Genomic DNA, 27,435 nt, shown 5'->3' on the forward strand with positions numbered 1-27,435 from the left:
CTGCCATCGCCGTCTCTTGGAGCACAGCCTTGGGCTCTGGGCACTGACTCCATCACCCTGACACCACTCCCACACTGGGCGCTGCCTGGACCGCAGGGTTGGTCACCAAAATGTCCTTGTTGCCCCTCTGCCAGGGAGAGGGAGCCCTGAATGTTGCCGGCAGGTCCTGCCCCTCCTGCCCAGCTCCTGGGCTGCCCCAGATGCCCTGGGGTGTGTGGCAGGGTGCTCAGCCATCCTGGGGCTGCTGGGGAGGGGGCAGTGGGTGCTGTGGGGCAGGGCCTGGGGGCTGCCCTGAGGGGAACAGCAGTGCCTGACAGGGAGGGGGCTGACAGGGCCATGCCAGCAGTGCCAGGCAGCTGCCCACCGTGCTGCCCACCCTCAGCTCCCTGCCAGCTCTGCACCTCCCACCACCTCAGACTACCCTCGCCGCTGCAGCAGGGACGGGAACAAGCTGGTCCCCCGTGCATCCTGGGGCAGGCAGAGCCATGTCCTGCCCAGCTTGGGCACACGCCGGGCTGGCAGGAAACGGAGGGCAGGGATGTGCTGGGGAGAGGGTGAAGGGCAGGCGCTGGGGTGACCCCATAACCCAGTGGGAGACCTTCTGGCACCCCCAGACTTTCCAGGCTGGATCCAAGCCTCTGATGCACTGTTCCCCTGGGAAAACGCTCTGCCTTGCCTGCACGGCTCTGCCCTGCCTTCCCCAGGGAAAGAAATCCCGGAATAGGAGCCGGGTGGGGGAGAAGGGGAAAGGGAAGGTAACAAGGGAGAGAGGTTGTGCAAATGGAGCAGCCCAGGGGAGAAAGCCTGGTGCAGGCAGGGAAAAAAACCCAGTGCAGGCAGGGAGAGAACCTGTGCAGGCAGGGGAGAAAGCCGGGTGCAGGCAGGGGCTGTGGGCAGGAGGAGGAGCACTCAGCCGAGGCATGAAGGCGCTTTGACAGCGGGTCAGCCCTGACATCACCCAGCACTTTCAGTTTCTCGGGAAGTGACAGAGCCGGAGCCTCAGATCTTCGGGGATGGCTGAAAGAGACGCCATGGCGGAGCAGCAGCAGGCGGCCGACAACCCCGGCGAGTTCTCCATCTTCGTTAAGAATTTACATGGAAAAACATTGCCAGTGACAGCATCTCTGGATGACAGCGTGTGGGAGCTTAAGGCCAAGCTGAACGCACAGGACTCCTCCCTGATCCCCGAGACAGGAGCGCTGATCTACGACAGCAGACAAATGGAGGACCACCTGACCCTGCGACACTATAAAATCACACCCAACTGCTTATTGCACTATAGACTAAGAAGTAAGTGCAGGGCGGCCCAGGGCAGGTGGGTGAGGGTCCATCTGGAGGTGGCAGAGGGGGAGCGGGTGCAGATCAGGGTGTCTCCCAAGGAGGGGCCCTGGCCAGGACCGCAGGCAGGAGGGAGAGGGCAAGGCAGCGGCAGCTGCGTTGCACCAGGCAGCTAGAGCATGCTTGCACTGGAAGGCGGGAGGAAGGTGAGGGCCCAGGGATGCGCCTATGCAGGAGGAAGGCAGGAGGAAGAGGAAGGACTCTGCTGCTGGAAGCCAAGCAAGAAATCTGCTCTCTGCATGGCAGCGGGGAGGGATGGAGAGGCGGAGGCTGGGAATGTGTTCTCAGCCCTGCAGTGTGCTGCCCTCCTGGGACGGGCAGCTGGGTGGGATTCCTGGTGCCCGGCAGCTTGGTGCAAGTGGGCACGAACCAGCAGGAACAGGTTTCACAGCAAAGGCGTGAAGAAGAGGGAGAGAATGGGCAGAGGATGGCGTGCTCTTCTGGACACGACCTGGCTCCTGAGCTCTCCTCTGTTTTGTTTTGCTGTTGCAGTACGAGGTGGTGGTGCGGGTGTCAAATCTGAATTACCAGGTAAGGTCATGCCCTGGTCCTCACTGACAGCCTGGTGCAGCGGGGCTGGTGGAGCTGCATGGTGGTGAGCATAGGTCCTCAACTCACTGCATGGTGGTGAGCATGTCCCTGCAGGGGCTCCTGGAGGAGGTTGCGGTAGATGTGGGAGCACGTGCTGCTACACAGGGTGGGGTGGTACAGCTAATGGGATGGGGAGGGTTGGGTGAAAGCTGCTTGAGGATGGCTTCTTCTCCCAAACACGAGGCAAAAATGACAGGGTCTTCCTGTTGTTCCAGTCACAGGCTTAGCCCTAAAGAAGCTGGTGGCAGACCCTCCCAAATTTCTGACAGAGAAGGCCTCGGGGAGCACAGAGGTGAGGTCTTGCAGGACACGATGCCTGAGGCTGGGGTGCCCGAGTGGAGCACCGCGGGGCTGGGAAGGCACAGCGGCAGCGCACAGGCTCACAGCCAGCCCTGCAGATGGGGGGTCCCGCACTACCCATTGCCACCGCAGCACCGCACCGGGTGGCAGGAGCTGGTGGGTGCTGCCCTGGTTCCCAGGAGAGGGACCTCATCCTGCTGGCAGACCAGGCGGGCACAGCTCCCGCACCAGCCTGTTTTATTCCCTGGAGGAGCAGGGAGCGGGGCCGGCACTACACCTGATGCTGCGGATGCTGCTCATGCTCTCAGAAGACCTCTCCTCCTGCCTCCAGCAGGCAAGCGTGGCTGGAGGGGAGAAATACAGCTTTTGAGTGCTTTCCCCTATGTTCCCCTCCGCAGGAGAGCTATGACTGGCTGAACCTGGGCTCACCACTGCAGGGAAACTGCTGGCGCTGCATGGGGGAGGTAAGAGCTTTTTGTAAGAAAGTCAGCGACCAACAACATTTTCTCTCTCGGGAAACAGAAACTTTCCTATCTGGAATTCCCATTTGCAAAATGCATCCTAAAAATCAGTGGGTGAAACACGTAGTTTGGAGCTCCAGGAGCTGCTCTGCGTGTCCATCCATTATCTTTCCTGCTGATGCATGGGGGATGCACGGACTAACCGATGCCTTCCACACCCTAGTGGCATCTAACCAAGTGGGGCTAAGAGTTCAGTCCTCCTTGCTGTGCCTGCATGCAGGATTTCTCTTGGGCACTACTACGGGGATCTGCATTAAAGGGGTCATGAGCCTCAGACATCGCCAGTGCTTATTTCAGATCCGAGGGCAGAGGAGTTGCCAGTCAATGATTTTTCTGACCTCCTCACTGATGAGAGTGATGCCTTTCTGGGCACAGGCAGCAGTTGCTGATCCCCTGCTGCTGCTTGCGAGGTGCTGAGCTCTCACGCCAAGCTGCATCGCGCTTCACCGTAAATCCCAGCACGCCTCCTGCGAGCAGCTCCCAGTGCGCAACACCCCACTCAGTCCCAAACTGGGCCACGCTTGTGTTGCAGAATCTTCCAGAAGTGACGCCGGAGATAACCCAAGACACTTTTAAGTACCACACCACGTACCGGTAAGAGCTGTCGGGCGAAGCGGGAGCACATTCCAAAAGCCCCGTCCCAGGTGGCACGAGCCTGTCGTCCCTCCCACCTGCAGAGCTCACCTCCCTGGTGCAGGCGTCTTCCAGTGCTCCATCACAGGCCTCAGCTTCGAGGTGAGGTCGGCAGTGACCATCACCTACAGATACGGGACCTGGACCAAGCACCTGAGCAAGGCTGACCAGGAACTGTGGGCGCCCGCCGGACCCCTCTTCCGCATCGAGGCGCAGCCCGGCATCGTGCGGGCGGTGCATCTCCCCCACTTCATCTGCCTGGCAGGTAGAGCAGCCGCAGGGACCTGGGTCCCAAGCCACCATCCCTCAGCCTGTCCCTACCCAGGGGCATCTCTGACTCCTTGGAAACCTCTCCCCAGACAGAGCCGAATGGTCCCTTCCCTCCAAGGTCCCCTGTGCTCCCTTGTATTCCTCTGCTTTGCTTTGGCATCCTTCATCCTTCTCTCACTTTCTGTCAAGCCTTCACAGTGGTCCCTTCCCCAGCTCCCGCTCCACACCACCACCACCTCCTCGCCCACCCTCTCCTCCCAGCCACCGTGATGACCCCAGGCACTAACCCCAGCCCAGCTGCACATCAGCCCCGGGGAGGATTGCGGCTCTTTGCATCTATGGCAGCTGTGGATGGCAATGACCGTCCCTGCTCTGCTCCACTGGGACGGGAGCCGGCCAGCTGCACCTACCCACAGGCTGGACCTCCCCAAGGTGGGATGCGATAAGTCAGAGCTGGCCTGGGCAGAACAGTAAGTGCAATGACATTGCCCATTTTCACCCAGGCAACATGAGGAGCTGCAAGGCTTGGATCTGGGTCCTCTGCCCTGCAGTGCTCTTAACGAGCTGCTGTTAATGAGCGGGGAAGGAGCATCAGCACCTGCAGCTGGGCTGGAGAGCATCAGGGGAGTCCCAGTCCCCCATGCTCGGGGGCCCTGACACAGGCACTGGGTGCGCTGGCCGAGGGACTTCCTGGCAGGTCTGTGTCCCCTCGGAACAGAGCACACTGTCAAAGGAGTTTCTTGTTGCGTGGCTCTATTTCCTACCCAGGACCTGGCAAGCACAGCTGTGTCATCCAAAAAGTGGTTCTACGTACTCTTCACTGACACGGCTGTGCTAAGCAAAACGTTGCAATTGGATTAATCTGTCAGGTTAATAGCAAAGTCTGCTCCAGAGATAGGCTGGGTGACTGGGCATCAGCAGAGCTCTCTGACCCAGTCATCCCAGGATGTCACCTCCGGATGTTCAGGCTGATCAAAAACCAGAGTGACTTGTCACGCAGCGACCATCTCCCTCCCCAGTACGTGGTGGTGTGGTGCTTGTACGCAGGACGCTGCACGGGTGCAGTCTGACAGTTCTCATGGTCCCAAGCTGCCACCTTCAGATTTGCAGTTTTCTGCGCCCGCAGGAAGACTGCCAAAGGTGGTCCCTGCCGAATCCCTGACACCCAGGGCATGCATGGCACCCAAAGCAGAGCATGTCATCGTGTGTGGGCACATGTCTCCTGCTGCTGCTAAAGCCTTAAAGAGAAGGAGGCAGCCTGAGAGGGTGCCAGGACGACTAAACAGAACTTGTTACCTGTCTTGCAGAAGACGTAAATACCAGCCTGTGTTCCATTGCCCATTTTAAATCTGGGAAGATGACCCTGGAGAGACCGACCAGACTGGTTGCTTTCTCTGCTGTCCTGGAGAATCCCAGCTTCTCACTACTTGGGGTGCTTTGGAGGAGGTTACGTTCAACCCTAAATTCATTCCCTATGCACTCCTTGGTGCTCATCTTCCAGCAGCTCAGTGCTGCAAGCACGACTCTTCACCTCTACCTGATCCCAGATGACAACTCTGTGAAGCAGGTAAGACAGAGGTTGCTCAGCCAGGTTAAAAGAGTATGACATCTGGGGTGGCCGCAGTAGCAGGGACTGGATTTGATAAGCAGAGATGCCTCCCAGTTTTGCTGCCACCAGCCTCTGATTCACACCCAGTCCTGTGCCCCCATCTCCCACCACAGGACAGCATCCTTGCTCCTGCCTCCCTCGCTCTCCTCTTGCACAGATGCCTCCAGGAATCGCTCTCCGTGCTTTCAGCTAGGACAGCGTGTCCTAGCACGCATGAAACTGTGGCATGAGACGCTCTGCTACGCGGAGCAGATGTGGGACTTGCTGGCCGCTGCCAGGAACAGCAATAGGCAGCTGCATGCCGCTCTCTTGTGGCGTGCAAGCCCTTACCCTCTTGTGCAGAGTGACAGTGCATCACCCTGCCCGTGTTCCTGCCTGCACAGCGGGTGCTGCCTGGCCCCTGAAGCACAGCACCGCCTGCAACACGTGTTCAGCGTCTGTTCTGACCGGGTCCATCAGTCGATCTCTTCTCTTCTTGACTTTCTGAGGGCTACCTCCAGTTCACAGCTCTTTTTTTTTTTTTCCTCTCTCAAAAGTGATGCTTGATGTTTGCAGGCCATTGAAAGACAAGAAATGAATTGGAATTCAAAGCTTATTCCCAAGCCTCCTCCATTCAACCCTCTGTTCTTTGGCCGTGTTTACCGGGTGACCAGTACAAATTTTGTGGTGATAACACCTGAAGTAAGTGGGATTGTTCCCTTTTTTATTCCCCCCCCCAGTTAAAGAGAAAGTACAAGAAGTCCCTGTTTTCAGCCATATTCTGCTAAGAATCCATCTTACTAGGTCACAGAGCCAGAGGTGCAGGGAGCTGTAGTGGTTATAGGTACCAAGGGTATTTCATGATACACATCCCCAGAAGGAGCACGGAGCACACCCCAAACCCCCAAAGGGGCTGCGTTTGTCTTTCCTTATGGCAGAAATCACAATGTGGGACTTGTTGGACTTACCATAGCTGCATATCAAGAAGGAATTTCAGAGGTGTTGACTCACCTGTGGTCCCAAGTCCTTCATCTTCACCTTCACCTTGCAGTGAGTTTCCTTCAGCTTAGGAGTAGGTCTGGAGAGAGACTTTGTCTCTGTGCCATGATGTGACATGACTTCTTTCTCTACTGAAACTCCATTTGAGGATTTCTGATTTTGAGCACCATGCCCTGTGGCAATCAGATTACAATGGCTGGGAAAATCGGGGAAGATTTGGCCATTTAGTCCTTGTGGTTACTTGTTTTACACAGGACTTTGTGATATCCTGAGAGCAGCTGATGACAGTCCAATGGCACATTCATGGCTGGTTATGAAAATCTCCTTTCATAGGTCTGTGCTGCACCATAACCATGAAAAGGCAATCAGAGAAACTGAGGCTGGATGGGACCTCAGGAGGTCTCCGGTCCAACCTCTTGCTCAAAGCATGTGAGTTTTAAAGTTACATCAAGGTGCTCAAGGCCATGTCCGGTCAAGGTTGAATATCTCCAAGGATGGAGATACCACAGCTTCTCTGGGTCTCTAGTCATTGTGATTTTTTCCCCTATTATCTCACCGGAGTTTCCCTTGCTGCAGCCTGTGCCTGTTGCCTCTCCTCTCATCACTGCGCACCTCAGGAGGCTTGCTCTGTCTTTTCTTTAGTTGTCCTTCACATAGTTAAAGACAGTTATTAGTTCTCCCCATGACTTTCTCTTCTCCATGTCAAACAAACCCAATTCCCCCTGCCTCTGCTTGCATATCGCGCACTCCAGCCTGGAGCTGGCCTTGCTCCAGTACATCCATGTCTGTCTTGTATTGGGAAACCCCAAACTGGACCCAGTGCCCAAGTGTGATCTCACAGGTGCTGAACAGAGGGAAGGAATCCCTGACCTCACTGTGCTGGCTGTGGTCTTGCGAATACAGCCTGGGATGTGGCTGTATTCGAGCGAGCACACTGCTCGCTCCTGCGCAACTTGCACGTCAGCCAGGACTCCGGAGTCCTTCACGGTGAAGCTGCTTTCTGTGTCCACCCTGTGCCCAGGCTCCTGTCTGCTGTGGGACTATTCCGTCCCAGATGAAGGACTCCTACGTTTGCCTTCGCCAAATTGCATGAGCTTCCTGCCAGCTAAGTTCTCCAGCCTTTCCAGGTTCCTCTGAATGGCACCCCTCCCTTCCCCCTTATTCAACACCCCCCCCTTGCAGCTACAACTCTGGTACTGAGCTGCGTGTAGCTCCAACAGCTGGGGCCTTCAACTTAATTCAGAGACAGTCTTAAACCCATGAATTACAAGGTAGGGTTTGGTTTTCCCACTTCCTGGAATGACCAGGGCACTCTGCCTTGAAGACCAGTGGTAAAGATGACAGAGCCAAGCTCTTGGCAGTGTCAGGTAAAAGTGGTAAAAGCCATAGGCTGCAACCTGGGAAGTTCAGGCCAAATGTTAGGAAAAATTTTATCACTTGGTGGAGCCGCAGCCATCAGAGAAGGTTAGAAGGTGGTAAATCTCTGTTCTTTGAGGTTTTTGGTACTCAACTAGACAAAGCCCCAGCTGAGCAGATCTAGACTTGACATTGGTCCATCTTTGAGAGGTAGGTCAGACAAGACATTCCAGGGGTCACTTCCAACCAAAATTGGTGATACTGGCAGCACAGAAAAGCCCTGACATGTGCATCCTCCCTTGTCTTTCCTCTTGCTGGTATGGCTGGGAAATATAGGATGATGTACGTGAATTCACTGCAGCTCCCCATGGTGACAGGGACTCAGCTTGCTTCTTACCTTTACAGCCACACTTGCCATTTTGCTACAAGAGTCCAAAGGAACAGCAGCTCTTTGTCGAGATCTACATCAGGAACATGGCAGAGGAAATTGGGCTTCTTATGACGGACACACGCAATAACACTGTGGTCTGGAGGGCATCACTGAGGTCAGGTAGGAGCAGCAGGTCCTTCTAGGGGCTCGTTCGCCCTAGCAAAAGCTGAGGCACACCACCCAAGGAGACCTCAGGCATTTTGTGGTCACAGTCATCCACGCGTCCTGCAGGGAAAGCAAACCCTGCGTATGCAGCAATTGGCCACTGAAGAATAGAGACCCGAAAGGATTCCCCAGTGTCAGTAGACCAGAGGTTCAGATTTAATATGGATTTTCAGATGCTGGGGTTTAAGAGAGCGTGACAGAGCTATCGGCGTCTCTCTGTTCTCTTGGCTACTGTTTGCATAGAAATCTGACTTAGTTTTAAAAGTCCGATAGTGTAACGAACACCCACGGACGTGCTAGCGCAACCAGTGTGCAATGCAGAGGAAGTAAGGAGAATACCCAAATTTTAGTGAAAATCAGCATCTTAAAAAACTACATGTTCCGGCCAGCACCACTACTCCACATTTGCTGGGTGAGACACCAGGGTGTGAAACAGCACCCAGAGCGCAAAGGATTGGGGCAATGCCAGATGGACCAGAGCCTGCCTTCACCATGCGTCTCTGCTTGCAGCAGCATCACGAACGTGGCATGCAGCACGCCTGGTGATGGTGTGGGGACTGCACTCTGGTGGCATCAAGAGACTGTCGCTTACAGCTGTTCTGCTTTAGGGTTGACTTGGGTCCCATGCAGAACTTCGGTCAGGACAGCAGATGATGGAGGCAGAAGGAGCAGGGTTAGCGATGGCGAGTGCCAAGACTCGTGTTCGTGTGTCCTCTGGGAGGACAGAAGTGTACCCAGCTCTGGAGCAGCAGGTTCCTAATCTCCACACCTCTCTGCCCAGCTGCTGCCAGGTCGGCTCAGCAGCCACCGCACATGCCATCAACTTCACGTAGCAATACCCACCCATGGGCTCCCCTGTGGGAAAGCTTGGCAGAGGAACTGCAGGCAGCAGCATCTCACAGGCGCAGGGTATGGTGCTGCTCAGCGTGCCTTCAGACCCCTTCTCTGTTAGTCTAATCCTGCACCTCCTAAAAGTAACACCTACAGCCGTGCAGAGCCCAGGAGCTTTTGTTGGGTTCTCCACAGATGGGCAGGATCAGTAGGAGGAATGGCTAATGGCTTGGTGGGGATTAGGCGCCTCAGGAGGATGTCGTGGAGGATCAGGCACCATCATTTCAGTGACGGCATATTCAGTGATGCCTCTCCTTTCTCTTTCAGGTGATATTAATCTTCCTGCCTGTGTCTCCAAGACCTTGTCAGGTCAGTACTGTGTTTCAGAGCTGCATCTCTAGAGTCTGAATCTGTTTCTTTGGAGCTCACCATCCTCTGGTTTAAAGCAGACATCAGTCTCTTTTCCCATCCTTATGATAGTTTCTGGACAAAAAGCCTTGAAAGCTGCAACCTCAGCTTTTATTCGTGCCTTGCTGGCAGCATTCCCTGTGCCGTGCTGGTGGGTATGGTGGCATAGTGCAGGTGACCCTCCAAACTGGTTTGCCCTCTCTGGGGACAGAGATGCTGTTGTTACAGAGAATGAGCTGCAGCTAGTACAGTTCATGGTCTGTAAATAATATTTCACTGGAGTTCTAGTAAGTGGTACAGCTGCTGCGTCCCACATGGCCAGCTCGGGGGCTGACAGCCCCTGTGCCAAACAGCAACGTTCTCCACGGGAGTGACGTCCCTGGGCAGGAGCCCACAACAGGCATGGGCAGAGGGGACGGCAGGTCCACCTTGATGGCAGCTCCAGGAGTTTCTGACCAAGAGGCTTTGCTTTCCACTTGCTTCAGTCACAGTGACAACAACATACTGCTCAGCAGCCTTCCAGCTATTATCCCCACCTAATTTCTCCAGGGCCACAATACTTCATCATTACCTCTCGTATCTCGTCTTACTAATGAAAGGCCAGATTGAAGAGGACACCCAGGCAGCTAAGCCACTGGCTGAGGCAGATAGGCCTGGCTCAGATAGACACAAATTTGGACATTTCGGTGTTATTCTTTTTCCCTGCCATGCACATGGAGTCACCACACTGGCCTACAACCTGCCCAAGAGCACCAGGAGAGTAGGGTGGCAGACAAGAGCAAAGACAGGACAAGGGACAACAATTTTAAACTGAAAGAGGGCAGGTTTAGATTGGACATAAGGAAGAAATCCTTCCCTGTGAGGGTGCTGAGGCCCTGGCACAGGATGCCCAGAGAAGCTGTGGCTGCCCCTGGCTCCCTGGCAGTGTTGAAGGCCAGGTTGGATGGGGCTTTGGGCAACCTGGGCTAGTGGAGGGTGTCCCTGCCCATGGCAGGGGTGGGACCAGATGGGCTGTGAGGTCCCTGCCCACCCAAACCAGGCTGTGATTCTACAAGGAGATGCCCGTATGGGTGCGCACTTCAGCCTCACAGAGGAGGACTGGGTGGAGGCTTGGGAGGAGAAGCCGGGCAGCGCTGCCCACTGCACTGACCATGGCTTGCTCAGCACCCCACTGGCGTCGGCTCCTTTCCAATCTCTGTTTCTTTACAAACCGCTTGCAATTCTGCGAGATTTCAGACCTGTGATCTGAGTTAGGAGCTCCTCACCTTGCAGGGTGGGGGCAGGACGGTAACTTCATGCCCAGACACTGTAGGCATCCCAGAGGGGACAGTTGCCAGCAGCTGATGGGGGCTGCCACCCACCTCACCTCCCCCAGCTCTGACTTGACGTTCCCACCCCCTTCCTTGCCTGCCTCAGCGCTCCCACCGCTGGTGCAGCAGGTGCCCATCCTTCTTGGTGGAGGGATGGAGACACGTGGCTGTGGGACGGTGCACAGCTGTGGTGTCCGCTGGCTTAGGATGCCACGTACTGCAGCATGGTACTCACATGGTACTCACCTGCGGTTGCCTGGCCACGTGCAGCACAGTAATGTGGGCTTGGTGTCTGCTAGGTGCAGCCTTCATGAAGCAGCACAAGACTGAGCTTTGCTCCAGGATGAGGCAGCTCTCCACCATTCTGCTACACTTACGGGATGCAAACGTCATCAACAGCGATGAAGAAGAGGAGGTGCAAGGTCAAAATACGAGCCAAAGGAAGAACCAAGTTTTGCTGGAGCTAGCTGAGAAGAAAGGGCTGGAGGCGCAGGAGCAGCTCTACCAGATCCTCCGGATGAAAGACCCCTACCTCATCACAGACCTGGAGAAGTCCAGCTAGGCCTGGAACAGCAAACTGCTTTTGCTCCCATGGCTCAGCCTACGGGAACAACAGAAGGGCAGTCAGGTTTACCAGCACCTGAATCCTGACTTTTCAATGCAAAATCCACGGTGCAAAGCAGCAGAAAGCCTCCTGAACCGCCTGGTCTAAGGGCTACCTTGCTTGGCTGACTCGGTTGCCTGCAGTGGACAACCACTGTCATGTTGGCCACTGGTGAGAAGCTGCTGGAACAAGAAACCTTGGCTCCCAATCCAGTGCCAATACCTCGGACCCGTCTGCCTCCCTGAGACAGGGCCTCTGCCTCTCCAGAAGCTCCAGGCAGCTGCTAGCAGAGGAGCTCCCATCACAACAGGTACCTCCAGCTCACCCCCCATCCTCAGTGTCCATGGCACCTCTTGTGGCTGGAAGAGCAGAGCTACTTTACCGTGCAGAGCTGTCTGCAAAGACTTGCTCTCCTGTGCTAGCCACGGCAAGTTGTAGGTGTTGATGTGAACCCATATCAACACCAAACCTTCCCCTCGTTTCCTTCCAGTCTAGTTTACCCAAATGACCAAATCTCATTGAAAAAGCAAACAAGCATCCTGACCCCAGCAGCAGCTGGGTGAAGAAGCCACAAAAAATAGCAAAGATAAGAGATACGGGTTCACATATCTTCAGGGAAAGTCTGACTCAATAGCAGACGCTTTACATTCAAAAGAAAGCCAGCAGATTATTTTTAAATCACATCCTTCTCATTCATAAAGTCAGTTCCTTTCTGGATCATGTGGATGCCTTCACACCAGCCAAGGCAGGAGCAGTCAGCTCTGGTGTCTAGTATCTAAGAAGAGACATTTTGGGTCAAGCTTGGGTGAAATTCAGACCTGCCAAAGTGGAGACAGCAGCTTCTGAAGCTCAAAGGAGGTTCCAGGGAATGCTGAGTGAAATGGTCCCCACCACATGCTCTGTGGCTTTGTGGGGTGGAAATGAGATTGCTGCCTGAGGTGCTACTTTATATTTACTCCTTCTCGTGAACACCTGGATAGCAGAGCGCTGCTGAGCAGGTGAACCGGTGGGACCCCGGACACGGGCAGGGAGGGGTGTGGGAATGGACCCGTGGGGACGGGAAGGGGAACCAGGAGGAACAAAGTGGGGGGGGCAGAAGGGGCTATAAAAGGGGACACTCAGGTATAAACCACGGCTGAGCCCTGTGCCTGGTCACCACGGCCTGTTCCATCTTTTTATGTTTTCTTATTAAATGTTTTCTTAACTATTTCTCTGTGTCGTTTCACTCTGCATCCTGAGCGTGAGCTGCAAGGACCAAGTGCCAGCCACTGGTGAGAGCCTCGTGTGTCAGGGGATTTGTGTCACTCCCTGGAGCGGGGAGGGGGGGGGCTTTAACCTCTAGCCACGGGGTGGGAATGGTGTCCCCAAAACTAGCTACTGGCCTGTGGGAGGTGGATGAGGGGCTTCGTGCGGCTGGAGCTGGACAGTGCGTCTGGTGGGGGGCGAGAGTATCCCCCCCAAACCAGGGCGTGGGAGCGCCCATGCCTTCGCCAGCAAAATTCAAGCTGGGCCAGCTGCTGAGTCGAGGAGCCGTGGGGTTGGCCTGGGCGCTGGGGTGCAGGCAGGGGTGCTGGGGGACAGAGGGGCCGTGCCGCTGCTCGGGGAACCCGCGTGTGCGTGTGCCTGCACTAGTCACCTCACGCCTCTGCCAGCCCAGAGGAGGGGACGGGGCTAGTGTGCCATGTGGGTCCCGGGCGCCGGTGCCGATGGCGGCAGCGCCCTGCCTGTGGCCGCCTGCGTGTCCCGCGTCTGCGGGAGCGTGTCCACGCGTGGGTCTGCGGGACACGTGTTCGGCTTCGCTGCTGGCTGCACGCACAAAGGGGAGAGCGGCAGCCACAGCTCCCAGCCTGGGCAGGGACCCCGGGGCCTCGGGCTCCAGCGGCCGGGCAGGGGGGATCCCGGCGGGGGGTGCGGAGGCGGCCACGCCGTTAGTCTCCGCGCACACGGGAGTGCTGGGCTGCTCCTCCGCCTCTGGGGCTGCGGGATGCCCCAGCCGACCGGGGGGGGCATTCGGTTGTGCTGCTCCCGCCGCAGACCCGCAGCAGCCGCTTTGCCCGAGGGCGGACACCCCCCACCGCCCCCCCCCCCCCCGCCTGCGGCCGGGCCCGTCACGGGCAGCACCCGGGGCCGCCGCTGGCGGGCGGGGGCGGGGCGGGGCGCGGCGGGGAGGCTCCACCCGGCATTGGTGGGAGGTGCCCGCGGGGGAGGCGGGGCCGCGCTCCGATTGGTTCTCTGGCCGCGGGGCGGGGGGTTCGCTCTCGCGGGAACCGGGCGCAGCGCGGGAAATTCCTCCCGCGGCGGGCCGGGCCGGGCCGGGCCGGGCCGGGGATGGTGCTGCGGGGCGGCGGGCGGCGCGCCGGGCCGGGCGGCGGAGACCCCGAGGGAGCGCGGTGGGGGCGGCGGGCGGGCGGGCCCCGGGAGCCGGCGGCGGCGGCGGGGGCTGACGGCGCGGCGCCCGGCAGGGACGATGGTCCCGCGCTGTCCGCTCTCAAGCGCTTGGAGCGATCGCAGCGCACGGACCGGCTGGACGCGCTGTTCGGTTTCGAGCGGCCGGCGGAGCCCGGCGAGCGGACGGGCTGGCTCATCAACATGCACCCGGTAGGGACCGGCGGGGCGGGGGGCGAGCAGCCAACCGATGGGGCACGGGGGGGTCCCACGGGGAGGCCCCCGGTAGGGCCCGGGGCGCGGGGGTGGGGGGGTGTCCCATGCAGGGGCCCCGGGAGGTCTCACGGAGCGACCCCGCTGAGTCTGTGGTGCCCGTGGGCAGACGGAGGTGCTGGACGAGGACCGGCGTTCGGTCAGCGCTGTGGACTACTACTTCATCCAGGAGGACGGGAGCCGCTTCAAGGTGGGTGCCCGGGGGACGGGCAGGGCGCAGGGTCCCGCGAGGGGACCCGCCGCCGTCACCCGTCTGCTCTCTCCTAGGTGGCCCTGCCCTACAAGCCCTACTTCTACATCGCCACCCAGAAGGTGAGGAGGGAACCCTGGGAGGGCTGAGGGCCCCAGGGAAGGGGACAGCAGGTCCCTGGGCAGCTCGGGACGTCTGGGCATCCTGCTTTGGGATGGACTTCTGAGGGACAGAGCCACGCTCCTCAGCCCCAGGGTCTCTCGGCAGGGCTGCGAGCGAGAAGTGTCCTCCTTCCTCTCCAAGAAGTTCCAAGGGAAGATTGCAAAGCTGGAAACTGTCCCCAAAGAAGACTTGGACCTGGTCTGTATTTCTCCGCCCTCTGTAGCGTTTGGGTTTTTTGACCTTGCACAGGTCTAGTGAAGTAGGAAGGGAAACAGCGCGCTTGACTTCAGTGTCCTAGTGCTGCTTGTGGTGCCTATCAGAAATGGGTTAGTTATGGCTAATTGCTTATCAGTAGTAATTACATTCCTCTCCTTGAGCACATCAGCAGTTTCACAGTGCGTTCAAGACGTTCAGCTGCAGGAATTAAACACTGGTTGGAGGAGGAGAGGGTACTGTGGGAGGGGGATGCTGCTCGTGTTTGACCTGTTCTTCCTCCTCTTCCTGGGTGGATCCCACTCGTGGTCCTGCCTGTGCGGGCAGCAGGGCTGGCTGGGCCCTTGCTGTGCAGCTCTCGCGCTCTTCCTCGATGTGCCCACCAAAGCCTCTTGTCAGTGCTTGACTCTCCCACCCATTGGCACCTCTTTTTTGGTCAATCCTTCCACCTGCATCAGTCTAGTCTGCCTTCCCACCCGCCCTTACGGTGGCCATCCCTCGGTACTCATCCCCCATGAGCTGGCATTGTCGTGCTGCCTTGCAGCCAAACCACTTGGTGGGCCTGAAGAGGAACTACATCAAGCTGTCCTTCAACACGGTGGATGACTTGGTGAAGGTGCGGAAGGAGATCTCTCCTGCCGTGAGGAAAAACAGAGAGCGAGACCAAGCGAGCGATGTCTACACGGCCATGCTGTCAAGGTGGGAGCTCTCCTCCGGGCGGCCTCGTGTTAGTAATTAGGCTCCCTTGATTATTTCTTAGCTGTCCTCAGAGAGGTGCTGTTCTGCCTGGGGTCTGATCCCAGCCGTGTCTCTCTGCCACTCACCTCGGGGTGGTTCTTCCAGCTCAGTGCTGCACATCAGGAGGCTCTGAGGCATCTGGGATGTGCTGTGCTGTGGTGGGACCTCTGCCTGCCGGTCAGAGAGGCTCCCTGTCCCCTGAGAAAGGTTACCGAGAGGCACTGGGCGACCTTACTTCTAGCTGTGACTAAAGGGGAAAAAAACTGCACCAAACATTTTTTCATCTGAATAAAAAGCCAAGCACTTGTTTACAAGATTGGAAACACAGCTGCAGACAGGAAAAAAAAAATTTAGAAACTTTGGTTTTAAAGTCAACCAGAATATACATGTGAAAAATTCACCTCTTTGGTTTCCTGGCCCTGAGGTCTGGTTTCAGTTGAAACTTGAGGAAGAAGAATCAAGCGGGATGAGCGCTCCCTGCTCCCCTTTAAAAGCATGTCGTCCCTCTTCAAAGTGCTTCCCAGGTTGCCTCGTTACGCTTAGACTCGTTACTATACTTACAAATCCAATGCCGTAAGAACCGTTCGTTATACAGGCAGGTCTGGGTCACAGACGTGACAAAAGATGAATTTAGATGGGAGCGACGGGACTGCGCATGCCGTCCCTCCCGGGGATGCCCCTGCACGCAGAGGGTGGCTGCACGGCCGGGACGCGATTCCCGTGCTCTGCTCCCCTGTCCCCGATTCCTGCTGCCGGGTGTCACTGGTGCCGCGTGGCCGTCCCTGGCAGCCGAGCCTGTGGAGATGGGCACTCGGGTGAGGCGGCTGCTTCGCTCTGCTCCTTGCAGCGCTCTGAGCGGGGGCAGCCTGAGCACGGATGAGGAAGGGGCATCCAGAAAGGTGGCCAACCAAATGGACAACATTGTGGATATGCGGGAGTACGACGTGCCCTACCACGTTCGCCTGTCCATTGACCTGAAGATCCACGTGGTGAGTAAGGGAGAGGGAAGCTGGAAGCGCTTCGCTTTCCTGCTGCCGTACTCCTGAAGTGCAGGCGGGGCAGAAAGGTTTTCTCTCCGGGACCTTTGCAAAGGTGTCAGTGACAATGAGTTCGTATGTAAAGCTTAATCCCGTACTGCTGGGCCTTCTCCTTAATGACACGCAGAAAAGTTAAATGATTGACGCACAGCCGCAGTTTGAGGCTTTCTTCTGGGCTGCGTTTAACTGGCGCAGCTCTGTCCCCAGCAGCAGCGATGCAAGAAGCTGGCTCCGCGGTACGGCACTGCCCGCCCTCCTCTCTCTGCAGGCTCACTGGTACAACGTGCGATACCGGGGCAGCACCTACCCCCCCGAAATCACCCGCCGAGATGACCTCGTGGAGCGACCGGTGAGCGTTGGTCGGGCAGGCGCCAGTCTGTCCATGTGCACGGCTGCCGTGTCCGCCCCCAGGAGCCGCTTTCCAATGCGCTGCCAGTGTCGCACCGTGGTGCACAGGGGGAAAGCTTTGTTTCTGGGCTTGGGTAGTGGTTTTTGGGTTGATAAAGCAGTAAAACGGTTACTGGGCACGGTCTGGTTCGCTTGCTGAGTGAGGACTGGTCTTAATGGGAATAGCTCTTTAACTTCACGTCAGCTTTACAATATTTTCTAATGGATTTGGTCCTACTCAGGATCCTGTCATTCTCGCCTTTGATATTGAAACTACCAAACTGCCTTTGAAGTTTCCTGATGCGGAGACAGACCAGATCATGATGATCTCCTACATGATTGACGGGCAGGTAAGGGACAGCAGAGCGCTTTCCTCTGTGCTCCAGCAGCGAAGCCGGGGAGCAGGCCAGCGTTCTGCCTCCAACCCAGCTCGCTCCAGGCTTGCCTTGCTGCTGGCTGCTTGGTGTGTGGCTGTGGGGAGGAAATCAAAGTCTGAATGATGCATAAGAAATTTAGTCTCGGGTTGCTGGTGCTCCTCTGAGGGAGCAGCGGTGACCTGGAGAGCGCAGGGACAGCTCTGCTGTCCCATGTCATCTCCCTGTGGCCTCCTTAGCCGATGGCCAGCAATGGTTCAGCAGATCACTCCCAAACGTTGTTCCCCCTCGACAGAAGTTCTGGCTTTCGAGAGGGAAAACGTCCCATCGTTCAGACAGGCTTTTCGGGTTGCCTGCAAGCCAGGTCCTCCTAACTGCCCCTTGTCACCTCCCTAGGGCTACCTGATCACAAACAGGGAGATCGTCTCCGAGGATATTGAAGACTTTGAGTTTACTCCCAAGCCGGAGTACGAGGGTCCGTTTTGTGTCTTTAATGAGCCAGATGAAGTAAGTCAGTTCTGCCCAGCAGACTTTTTACCTGCCTGGGGCTCTTGTTGGCCAAAGAGCTAACCTCTTGGTAGGCTGCCTCGCTGGGGAACGTGGTGGGTCTGGCCAGGCAGGTCCTGCTTTCATGTCTGGGTAATCAGGGTAAGAGAGGTCAGATTTGGGCTGGGTGGGGAGGAGAGGGCAAGGGTGCAGTAAACCGTATGGTATCCACCACCTCTCCGTGGAGGAGAGGAAGTTACTTTATATACGTGTCCTTTCCACTCCTGTGTTTCATCCTAGGCTCATTTAATCCAGAGGTGGTTTGAACATGTCCAGGAGATCAAACCCACCATCGTTGTTACATACAATGGAGACTTCTTTGATTGGTAAGATCAGGAGTGAAAACTAAGCTGGCAAGGTGTCACCTGAGCTGTGGGTCAGCCTCGACATCCTTCCGTAGCTCACACAGTGGTGATAGGATCTGATCCGTGCCGACTGTCTGGCCAGTTCGAGCACCTCGCCAAACCCTGTGGTCATTGGCTTGGAAGTATGAGCTTCTGTAGAGTCCTGTGTGCTTGTCTGAGCCGCTTTAGACACTCGTCAATGCGGCAGTGTTGGTGTAGGATGAGCTTGGTTTTGGGAGAGCAGGGAGAGGGTCAAAAGAGACCCAGAGGACATCGGGGAGAGGGGCACAGGCAAGCCTTTGGGAAGCGAGGGCAGAGGGACCACACACCTCCACCTCCTGGGGCCGGGTGTAAGTGAGCAGCATTGCCCCTCAGGTTGTCCCACAGGAAGTTTTCCCCATGGCCAGATATCGCAGATAAATCGCAAGAAAAATTCTTTAGGTAGTTTGTAGCAAAGCAATTGTGAAACTGCTGTTGGAGATGAAGGGAAATGGCAGTTCTGTTCCTTCTCTTCACGTTGCCTCTTTCCCCAGGCCCTTTGTGGAAGCAAGAGCAGCAGCTCATGGAATTAATATGTATCAGGAAATTGGGTTTCAGAAGGACAGCCAGGGAGAGTACAAAGCATCCCAGTGCATCCACATGGACTGTCTAAGGTACCAAACGCTGCCTCTCTACCATGTAACTGCGTCTTTATCTCTTGAATTTATATAGAACACCTACAGTTGTGTTTGAATTCAGCTTTCACGTGTCGCACCTCCCCAGGCTGCCGTGACAGTCCGTTTCTTTGACTGCGCTGCTTCCCCTTGGCGCTCTGCGTGCCTTGGCACGCAGCGGCCAAGCCTTCCCTGTGGAGGGCTCTCCGGGCCGTCCCTCTCCGTGCAGCCTGCCGGTGGCTGTCCTTGGGTGTTTGAGGTCTGGTCTGGGGGAGCGGAGAAAGGGTGGGATAAGATCAGGCCATTGGAGTGGGGAAGGGAGCGTATCCTAACCCAGCAGCCTCCTGGCACAGCCAGGAGAGGAAAGGACCCGCTGTACGTCCATGGGAGAGAGAGAAGTTGGGGTTTTTATGTGGCTTTCCTCCACTGGAGCAGCGTCAACTCTGGAGAGCGGCTGGCTGTCCTTGCAGTCCTGGTGGTGTCTCCTCCAGTGGTTCTTCTTAAAGCCACGGGGGCACTTGGAAAGTGGCAATTTTGTGCAGTGGTGATGGTACGGATGGTGGGGTTGTCCTGGCTGGGATTTAAGTGCTTTGGTAGGGATGCAGGATATCTAAAGCTGACCAGCCTCTTACTCCACTGCACTTGGATGCTTGGCTCTCGGCTGTCCTCGGGGAGAGGTCCCCTTTGCAGTTGAGGTCCTGTTTGCAAGCCTGAGCCCCTTTTTGAAGAGCGGGGCTGGTTTCTCTGCACAAACTGGCATTTTCACCTTTCTGTCCAGGTGGGTGAAGAGGGACAGTTACCTCCCAGTGGGAAGTCACAACCTGAAAGCAGCAGCAAAAGCAAAGCTGGGTTACGATCCAGTGGAGCTGGACCCTGAGGAGATGTGCCGGATGGCTACGGAGGAGCCTCAGGTATTCCCTCCCTCTGCTGTGTATCCTCTGAGCAACTAGAAAACAAGCCTAGAGCAGCTGCAATATGATTGAATCTTGAAGTTAAAGTGTTACAAAATGATTTTGCTTAATGCAGTGCGTTTTGAGAAATTAACTCAATCTGTCTCCCCAAATTGCCCTTGCCTTAGAAGCATTTTGAGCTTATGGGGCGAAAGAATGCGATTTCTTTGAAGTGGGTCTAGCACCAGCATTGCACCATGTATTTTCTGTGTGTGTTTTTATCAATGCGAGGTGGCAGGCTCCAGAAATCAGAAACACGTCCAAGAGCCATGACTTGCTGGAGGGATGAGAGGATGCTGGAGGGTTTAGTGCCCCAGGTGTGGCAGGTGGGGGATTCCTGCTGAAGCCCTGGAGCAGCCTCCTGATTCCCAAACCGGGCGGCATCTGTGTCATGAGCTCCTCCTCCCTGTTTCTTTTCACTCAAAGCTGATGAATCGCTGTGTAGTTAGAGCCAGAGCAGGATGTCCTCAGAAGCAAACAGATTATTCTTCACAACCCATTATAGGGAGAAATACACCTTTCCCTTCTTGCTGCTGATACGAGCGTGTCTGGCAGAAAGCAATGAAAGATTATTGTCCTTGAGTTGCTCTATCACATGCGATTTGGATTAATTTGCCTCCTACCCTTCCCCGACAGACCCTGGCCACCTATTCAGTGTCCGATGCAGTTGCTACCTATTACATGTATATGAAGTACGTGCATCCTTTCATTTTCGCCTTGTGCACCATCATTCCCATGGAGCCTGATGAGGTGGGTGCACTCCTGAAATGATTTCTTTGCCAGGCGAAGAGCGAGCCACGTCTCCCACACTGCTGGGATGCTTTGGCCACCAACCCGATTCCCACTGCCTGGGCACTGTCCCATCTGCATGGGAGGGAAGAAAGGTGGATTTGGAGGGTATTCCTTTCTCTCCACAGCCCTGGGGTGTTTTGAGAGAGATCGGAGGGTTGGCAGTACAGGGCTGGAGCAAGAAAGTATGGCTGATGCTCCATGCTCAGCCAAGTTTACATGCAGTCGTGGTCATGCAGAGCTGGGTCTCCTGATGGCTGTTGTCAGCTGTAGGGAGGATGGTCAGGAAGCTGTCTGTGCTAAGCATGTAGGAAATGTCCCACTGTCCTCACCCAGTTTAGCTTACAAAGGCGCTTGACAGAGGAGTAGTGTCAGAAGATGATGGCAGCAGACATCTGGAGGTCTTTGCACTATCTCTCCTCCCAGCCAGCACGAAGGGGTTGTTGTTGGTTTCTCTTCTTGCTGAATCCTAGGATGGTTTGGGTTGGAAGAGACCCCACAGCCCACCCAGTCCCACCCCCCTGCCATAGGCAGAGACACCCTCCACCAGACCAGGTTGCCCAAAGCCCCATCCAGCCTGGCCTTGAACACTGCCAGGGGTCCAGGGGCAGCCACAGCTTCTCCGGGCAACCTGTGCCAGGGCCTCAGCACCCTCACAGGGAAGGATTTCTGCCTCACATCTCATCTCCATCTCCTCTTTTTGAGTTTAAAACCAGCTTTGATGTCTCTCCTGCAGGTGTTACGAAAAGGATCTGGGACGCTGTGCGAGGCACTGCTGATGGTTCAGGCCTATCATGCCAACATCATCTTCCCCAACAAGCAGGAGCAGGAATTCAACAAACTTACAGAAGATGGCCACGTGCTGGACTCAGAGACATATGTGGGCGGCCACGTGGAAGCGCTGGAATCTGGTGTCTTCCGCAGTGACATCCCTTGCCGCTTCAGAATGGTGAGGGGCCACACAGCATACCCCTGTCCTCGCGGAGCGTGGCGGTGAGGAATAACCCTCCGCAGGTGTTGATGTCTCCTGTGTGTCCCTTCTGTGCTTGGGCAGAACCTGTCATACTTCAGGACACCTTGAGCATCTGAAGCTGCGTGGAGCTGGGCTGGGAAGGGGTGGGAGGAGGTCTCCAAGTGGCCATCTGTGCTTCGCTGGGAGAGCAAGTGTGATATATATCACATACGGGAAGCATGCCGGACCTTGTTGTCAGCAAGGGAGAGTGGTGAAGTGCGGTCTGGGGTTTGGTTTTGAGCCAGTGGTTCTTAGAAAGTATGTCTCTCTCCCCCTGGGGCCCTGTTCACCCTCTGTCCTTCTCCCACCCAAACTAAGCTTCTTCTGAACCTTTCCTGGGTGTCTTTCACCTGTTTCTGGTTCACGCTGCTATCTCCATCACCCCCCCTTGCCCTGCTTCACACTGGCGTTGTGCTCATGGACCCTTAAGTTTTCAGAGTTGGCTTCACTCTCTGCCGTGCGATGCATTGCACTTAGTGCGGGACATGTTGGTGGGTATCATCTAGTGAATGGTCATGGGGAGCACACGCTGGGTGTATCAAAGGGTCTGGACTCGGTCTGAATCTTTGGACGCTTGCACCAGCCAGCACGTGACCGCGAGAGGTGCTGCGCTACCAAACACCAATGCAACCGGCTGCTCGTTAGCTGCCCGTGTCTCTTCCCTTCGTTGCTTTTTTTTTCTGAGCTGGTGTCAGTGGTCTGGACTCTGCCCACACCTCAGTACACTGCCCTGTGCTGCGGGGCCGTGCCCAGAGCTCCCCGAGGCAGGCAGGGGCACAGGCACACGGCGGGAGATGCCAGCCTGCAGCTGGGGATGGCTGCCCGCCGTCTCAGTGCCATCCCCCTGCCCTTGCAGAATCCTGCTGCCTTCGACTACCTGGTGCAGCACGTGGAGAAGACGCTGCGGCACGCCATCGAGGAGGAGGAGGGTTTGCCTTTGGATCAAGTCACCAACTTCCAGGAGGTACATCACCTGCGGCACGGCTGGGCTTGGCAGGGAGGGCTGAGCTGCCAGGCTGGGGCTGCAGCTGTACAGTGCCGGTTTAGGTTCATTTCGTGCTCTACGGAGAGAGATCAAGAAGCCCATCTATGGCTTGCAGAGTAGATGGTGTCGAGGGACGTTACAAGCAGCGGCCGCCTCCAGCAGCCCCAGCCAGGACCCCCCTGCCCGGCTGCCAGAGCCCAGCCTAGGGATCCAGGGTCTCTGCCCCAGCTGAGGGATGTGGTTCCTGCTTTCCCCTTTGCAGGTTCATCCAGTAGCAAAGCTTTGAGAGAGCTGGGAAGGGACTTAGTGAGCAGATGGACCCCTCAGATACCTTAGATACTCATGTTCCTCTTGTTCCCTGCTTCTTATCGGCTACAAAGCGCAGGTCGCCCCTCTCCAAAGCTTAGTCTGGAGTTTCTTGGAGGGCATCATCAGTTAGTGACTGGGGACTCCTGGTCTTTGCTGTTGTCTCCATTAACCCATTTGCACTGAAAAGGTCTCTAATCGAGTAACGTTTAGGAAGTAGCTGCTCTCACCTTCCGCGTACCTGTAGAGATAAAGCCTACCTTGGAGGTCCAAAACAAAACATAAAGTGCCAGTGGTCAAGGAGTCCCTGATGCTGCTCCTTTGGTCCTTTAAATCCTCCCCAGAGTCAGTGGTAGGTGTCCCTGAGCAGGAGTAAAGGACCAAATTCAACAAGTATTTGACTCATTAACTCCTTCCTGTCTGAGTTTCGCTTCTTTTTGTCTTGCCACAGGTTTGTGATGAAATCAAGGTCAAACTGAATTCCCTGAAGGATGTTCCGAACAGAATTGAGTGTCCTCTTATCTACCATCTAGATGTGGGGGCCATGTACCCCAACATCATTCTGACCAACAGGTTGCAGGTGGGTAACAACCTCGTCTCTCCTAGTTTGTCTTGCAGATGACCTTGGTGGTCCCTCCGATTGGATCCCCTTAACAGCGAGGGCTGAACTTTGTGCTCAGGGCAGGGCGATCAGATAAGGCTGGGTGTGAAATTCAGTCAAGCTGCCATGGATGCCAGGTCTGCAAAGGTTGAGCTACAATTTTACCTAGGGCTTCTCCCAAAAAAACGCACCCCAGCTATTGTTTTTGCAGGTTTTGTGTTCCCGAAAGGCTCTGAGTATCATCTCTGATGTTCACACCTCTGCCACCTGTGAGTTTGCGTTTGGAGAGCTGTCCCCTCTAACACCTGTTGGTCTCTTTTCTTTGCCTCCAGCCCTCGGCCATGGTGGATGAGGCCACATGTGCTGCCTGTGACTTCAACAAGCCGGGTGCCAACTGTCAGCGCCGGATGACCTGGCAGTGGAGAGGAGAGTTCAGTGAGTACAGTAAGGACCGTGCGGTCCAACCCACAGAGATGGAGACGAATTCCTGCTTCTGATAGCTGCCCTCCTCTGCAGTGCCTGCCAGCCGCAGTGAGTATCACCGCATCCAGCAGCAGCTGGAGTCGGAGAAGTTCCCACCCCTGTCCCCCGAGGGAGCACCCCGTGCCTTCCATGAGCTCTCCCGGGAAGAACAGGCCAAGTATGAGAAAAAGCGGCTGGCAGGTAAAGAAAAAAAATCAATGTCACGATCTGGAGTGATATTTTGCAACCAAGACTGTGAGCGGTGCTCACCATTAGTTACCTCTTACAGCTGTGGGGTTAGCTCAGAGGGGGGTCTGGTCACACACCATGCTGTGGCAGACCTTCTCCAGGATCCCAGCAGGCTCCTGCGTGTCTCCCAAAGAGGGGCCAGGCACCAGTGCCTGTGTCAGTGTTTCTCCTTTTGTCTGTTGGGAGCCATGGATTTGAGCTGAATGGCTCCATTGTTTGGAAGGCTGCTAATGAAGGCCTGTTAATGAAAGGGAAACATAACATTCTCCCATCATCTGGAGTGATGCTGTTCAGCAGAACCATTCAGCTGGCTTGCGGCAGAGCCTGCGTTTGTGGATGGGCTGTATGTGCATCGCGAGGAGTTTATTTCCCTCACCTGTCCCTGCGTCTCCATAACCAGGCACTGCTTCTCTCCCTGCTGATGTCTTCCTTCCCCTCCCTTTGCAGCAGGACCGTGTCCCCGCTCACCATGCCTGATGCTTGGATATCTCCCTGTCCATACTGTGCCCTTCCCTCTGTCTGTAGCAATCCATCTGAGAAGCTCCCTCTGCTTCTTCCCTTGACTAGATTACTGCCGCAAGGCGTACAAGAAGATCCACGTCACCAAGGTGGAGGAACGAGTCACCACCATCTGCCAGCGAGAGAACTCTTTCTATGTGGACACAGTGCGAGCTTTCAGGGACCGCCGCTACGAGTTCAAGGGGCTGCACAAGGTACTGAGCTCAACTTCTGGTTTAATTTGTCTGGCCAAGGCTGGGGACCTCTCGTCTCTCACTGAAAACCCAAGCCCTAAAGGATTGCTCTATTCAGCCTTCAGCGAGAAGGACATGGTGGAGCTCCTGACAGCTGTGGCTTCTCGCTGCCAACTTCGACGGCTGCTGCCATGACATTTACTGTCTCGGAAACAAAGCTACATCTCCAGTTTTCACTGGGTTTAGCAAATCCTCAGCCAGTCTCTGCTCTGATATATCTGATCTGGCTGGGTTCAGCCTGGGGCATTCCTCCTGCATGGAGAAAAGACAAGCTGAGAAGCAAGGTCTAGACCTTGGGTTAAGGAACAGTTGATTCCAGGAGGATGTTCTATTTCTCTTCTAGTTGAAGTTTGTGCAAGAGGAGACCAGGGCACATTGTTCTTGGAGTGTGTTGAATGCAATGACGAGGCCCTGGGACTCTACCTCTGGCGGAGTTAATTAACGAGCCCTTTGCTTTGTGGTTCCTCCCAGCTGCCTCTCCTGCCATGAATCATGGAGATGGCCAAGAGGCTTTTTCTGCGCAGGCAGTTCTGCTGTTTAGCCAGACATCATCGATTGCTGCAGGCAGCGTGTTCGGTTCTTGCCTGCGTGCAGGTGGTGCAGCACAGCTGATGAGGGTGGGCAGCACTGCCAGCGCTGGTTGAACTCTGATCATCACCATCAGAGTTTCAGTTGGTGCTGCAGGTCCCTCCTACTGTGTGGCAAAGTCCTCTGCTGCAAAAGAAAAAGGGATATTTAGCTCACGCTACTGATCTTTGGCAAAGATGCTGTTCTAGAGTTGTAATGCTATACGGGGACTGAGGGGGAACCAGTCGGATACCACCAGTAGTGATGTGTGAGATCGTTCTGACTCTGCCTGTGGCTTGCAGGTGTGGAAGAAGAAACTGTCTGCGGCAGTGGAGACAGGAGATGCCTCTGAAGTGAAGCGCTGCAAGAACATGGAAATCCTGTATGATTCCCTGCAGCTGGCCCACAAGTGCATCCTCAACTCTTTCTACGGCTACGTCATGCGGAAAGGGTGAGTCTCCCCCCCGGGTGATGCTGGGGTCCTCTGAGAGGACCTTTGGAAACTGGATTGTCCTAGGGGGCTGTCACTTGCTTCACCTGCTTCTGAAGAACCAGGATGAAGGTGGGTGCTGCCTGTAGCACTCTCCTCTTGCTTCCACCAATGACTTCTCATCCTGGAGACTCCTGCCAGACATTGTGTTGGGCATAAGTGATGGGAATTTTGTCTGTTCATGGGTTTCCAGCTTTTCTGAAGCATCACAATCTACTGAGGGCCGGTGTTGATGTGGTTCTTGCCCTTCTTCCTCTGGAGGTCCTCCTGCCCTTACCATAGCTGGGTTTGGGAGGGAGCCCTTCATGCTCTTCACTTTGACTCCTCTGCTCCTAGAGCTCGCTGGTACTCCATGGAAATGGCTGGCATCGTCTGCTTCACGGGAGCGAATATCATCACCCAGGCCAGGGAACTGATCGAACAGATTGGGTGAGTATGTGCTGAGCTGGGGAAGAAAGGTCTGTCTGCATCCGGGACAGATGTGGGTGCACATTGAACACCTCAGCTTCCAGCAGTTAGTGTTGAAGATTAGATTTCTGACGCTGCTGTGGTTATTCTGTTGTGTTAGGAGGGTTTGCTTTGCAGAAGGGACTGGAGAATGGATGCAACAGGCTGCCTCTGTCTTTATGGGGACACATTGCTGATCCTCACCTGTCATCCACTCTCCTCTTGACAGTCACCTTCCTTCCTTCCTTAGGAGACCTCTGGAACTGGATACCGATGGGATTTGGTGTGTCCTCCCCAACAGCTTCCCAGAGAACTTTGTCATCAAGTCAACCAATGCCAAGAAGCCAAAGGTGACAATCTCCTACCCAGGTGCCATGCTGAACATCCTGGTGAAGGTGAGCCTTGCACCCATCCAGGCCAGCTCTGCAGTCTGGGAAAAGGGAGGTGGAAGACCAACAAGGGAGGAGGGCCTCTCTTCCATCTCGGCTCCCCATCTAGTGAGTGGGATGTTGGGGCTGATGGCCCTGCTTGCTGCACAGCTGCTCTCTGCCCCGGAGAGCACCTGAGTGGAGGGAGAAGCTCTGATACCCCCGCGGCAGAGAGGATGGTGTGTAAGAGGCCAGGGCTGGTGTGCGCTCACCTGTGCGGGCTGGGAGTCCAGACTAGAGCAAGGTCCAAATCCATCCTCTGTTTGCTCCAGCTTCCTTAAGACTAAAGAATATAATTTTAGGGTCCAAAGCATTTTTCTTCTCAACAGGCAGGTGAGATGTTTTGATTTGTGAGTCCTAAATTGTGCTGTAACTTTCAGAGGGTTGCTCAGTGACCCCTTTGGGCAGGGTGTGCCCGAGGGGCATCTCCTGCTGTAACCGGCCCGGCTGTTGAGTCAAGCTGTTTCCTGGGCTGTGCCCGTAGGAAGGCTTCACGAATGATCAGTACCAGGAACTGCAGGACCCAGCCTCCCTCACCTACATCACACGCTCGGAGAACAGCATCTTTTTTGAAGTGGATGGACCGTACCTGGCTATGATTCTCCCAGCTTCCAAGGAGGAGGGCAAGAAGCTGAAGAAAAGGTGAGATTGCAAAGCTTCAAATATTATCACTTTCCCTGGGTAACAGGTTGAGGGTCTCTTTTCCTTCATGCACGTGGGGTACGTTGGTCCTTGCCCTTGGAGCTGGTAG

General features: G+C 55.7%; 2 protein-coding genes across 4 annotated transcripts in view; both read left to right on the forward strand.

Annotated features, from left to right (window-relative positions):
- The first annotated feature begins 983 nt into the window (after positions 1-983).
- Positions 984-12,551, forward strand: LOC104636983 (caspase recruitment domain-containing protein 8). The gene is made up of 11 exons (XM_075769745.1): positions 984-1,290; positions 1,831-1,869; positions 2,145-2,221; positions 2,628-2,693; positions 3,283-3,344; positions 3,428-3,648; positions 4,961-5,220; positions 5,818-5,943; positions 8,002-8,146; positions 9,350-9,391; positions 11,040-12,551. The coding sequence occupies exons 1-11, from the start codon at positions 1,014-1,016 to the stop codon at positions 11,300-11,302; spliced, it is 1,578 nt and encodes a 525-aa protein (XP_075625860.1). The 5' UTR covers positions 984-1,013; the 3' UTR covers positions 11,303-12,551.
- A 1,099-nt stretch (positions 12,552-13,650) lies between these two features.
- POLE (DNA polymerase epsilon, catalytic subunit) overlaps positions 13,651-27,435 on the forward strand; it is a 29,391-nt gene continuing 15,606 nt past the window's right edge. For 2 of the 3 annotated variants that reach the window (XM_075769377.1, XM_075769376.1), the window contains exons 1-23: positions 13,651-13,942; positions 14,112-14,192; positions 14,270-14,314; positions 14,460-14,552; positions 15,112-15,266; positions 16,153-16,294; positions 16,611-16,691; positions 16,972-17,079; positions 17,500-17,610; positions 17,890-17,975; positions 18,527-18,646; positions 19,425-19,557; positions 20,233-20,346; positions 21,122-21,334; positions 22,254-22,361; positions 23,140-23,268; positions 23,622-23,724; positions 23,806-23,952; positions 24,568-24,713; positions 25,622-25,770; positions 26,146-26,238; positions 26,507-26,651; positions 27,169-27,326. In XM_075769377.1, the coding sequence (XP_075625492.1) occupies positions 13,673-13,942; positions 14,112-14,192; positions 14,270-14,314; positions 14,460-14,552; positions 15,112-15,266; positions 16,153-16,294; positions 16,611-16,691; positions 16,972-17,079; positions 17,500-17,610; positions 17,890-17,975; positions 18,527-18,646; positions 19,425-19,557; positions 20,233-20,346; positions 21,122-21,334; positions 22,254-22,361; positions 23,140-23,268; positions 23,622-23,724; positions 23,806-23,952; positions 24,568-24,713; positions 25,622-25,770; positions 26,146-26,238; positions 26,507-26,651; positions 27,169-27,326 (2,930 nt within the window). In that variant the 5' untranslated portion in view covers positions 13,651-13,672. The remainder of the gene's footprint in view (positions 13,943-14,111; positions 14,193-14,269; positions 14,315-14,459; positions 14,553-15,111; positions 15,267-16,152; positions 16,295-16,610; positions 16,692-16,971; positions 17,080-17,499; positions 17,611-17,889; positions 17,976-18,526; positions 18,647-19,424; positions 19,558-20,232; positions 20,347-21,121; positions 21,335-22,253; positions 22,362-23,139; positions 23,269-23,621; positions 23,725-23,805; positions 23,953-24,567; positions 24,714-25,621; positions 25,771-26,145; positions 26,239-26,506; positions 26,652-27,168; positions 27,327-27,435) is intronic. The other variant, XM_075769375.1, reaches the window with a different exon arrangement.

This window comes from Balearica regulorum, chromosome 17 (assembly GCF_011004875.1).
Source record: "Balearica regulorum gibbericeps isolate bBalReg1 chromosome 17, bBalReg1.pri, whole genome shotgun sequence".
Lineage (NCBI taxonomy): Eukaryota > Metazoa > Chordata > Aves > Gruiformes > Gruidae > Balearica > Balearica regulorum.

Excerpts from the sequence above, each read along its gene's own strand:
- LOC104636983 (XM_075769745.1), top strand. The coding sequence starts at position 1,014 with ATGGCTGAAAGAGACGCCATGGCGGAGCAGCAGCAGGCGGCCGACAAC. Across the intron at positions 5,944-8,001 it reads TTGTGGTGATAACACCTGAA|CCACACTTGCCATTTTGCTA; the intron begins GTAAGTGGGATT and ends TTACCTTTACAG. Across the intron at positions 8,147-9,349 it reads GAGGGCATCACTGAGGTCAG|GTGATATTAATCTTCCTGCC; the intron begins GTAGGAGCAGCA and ends TTTCTCTTTCAG.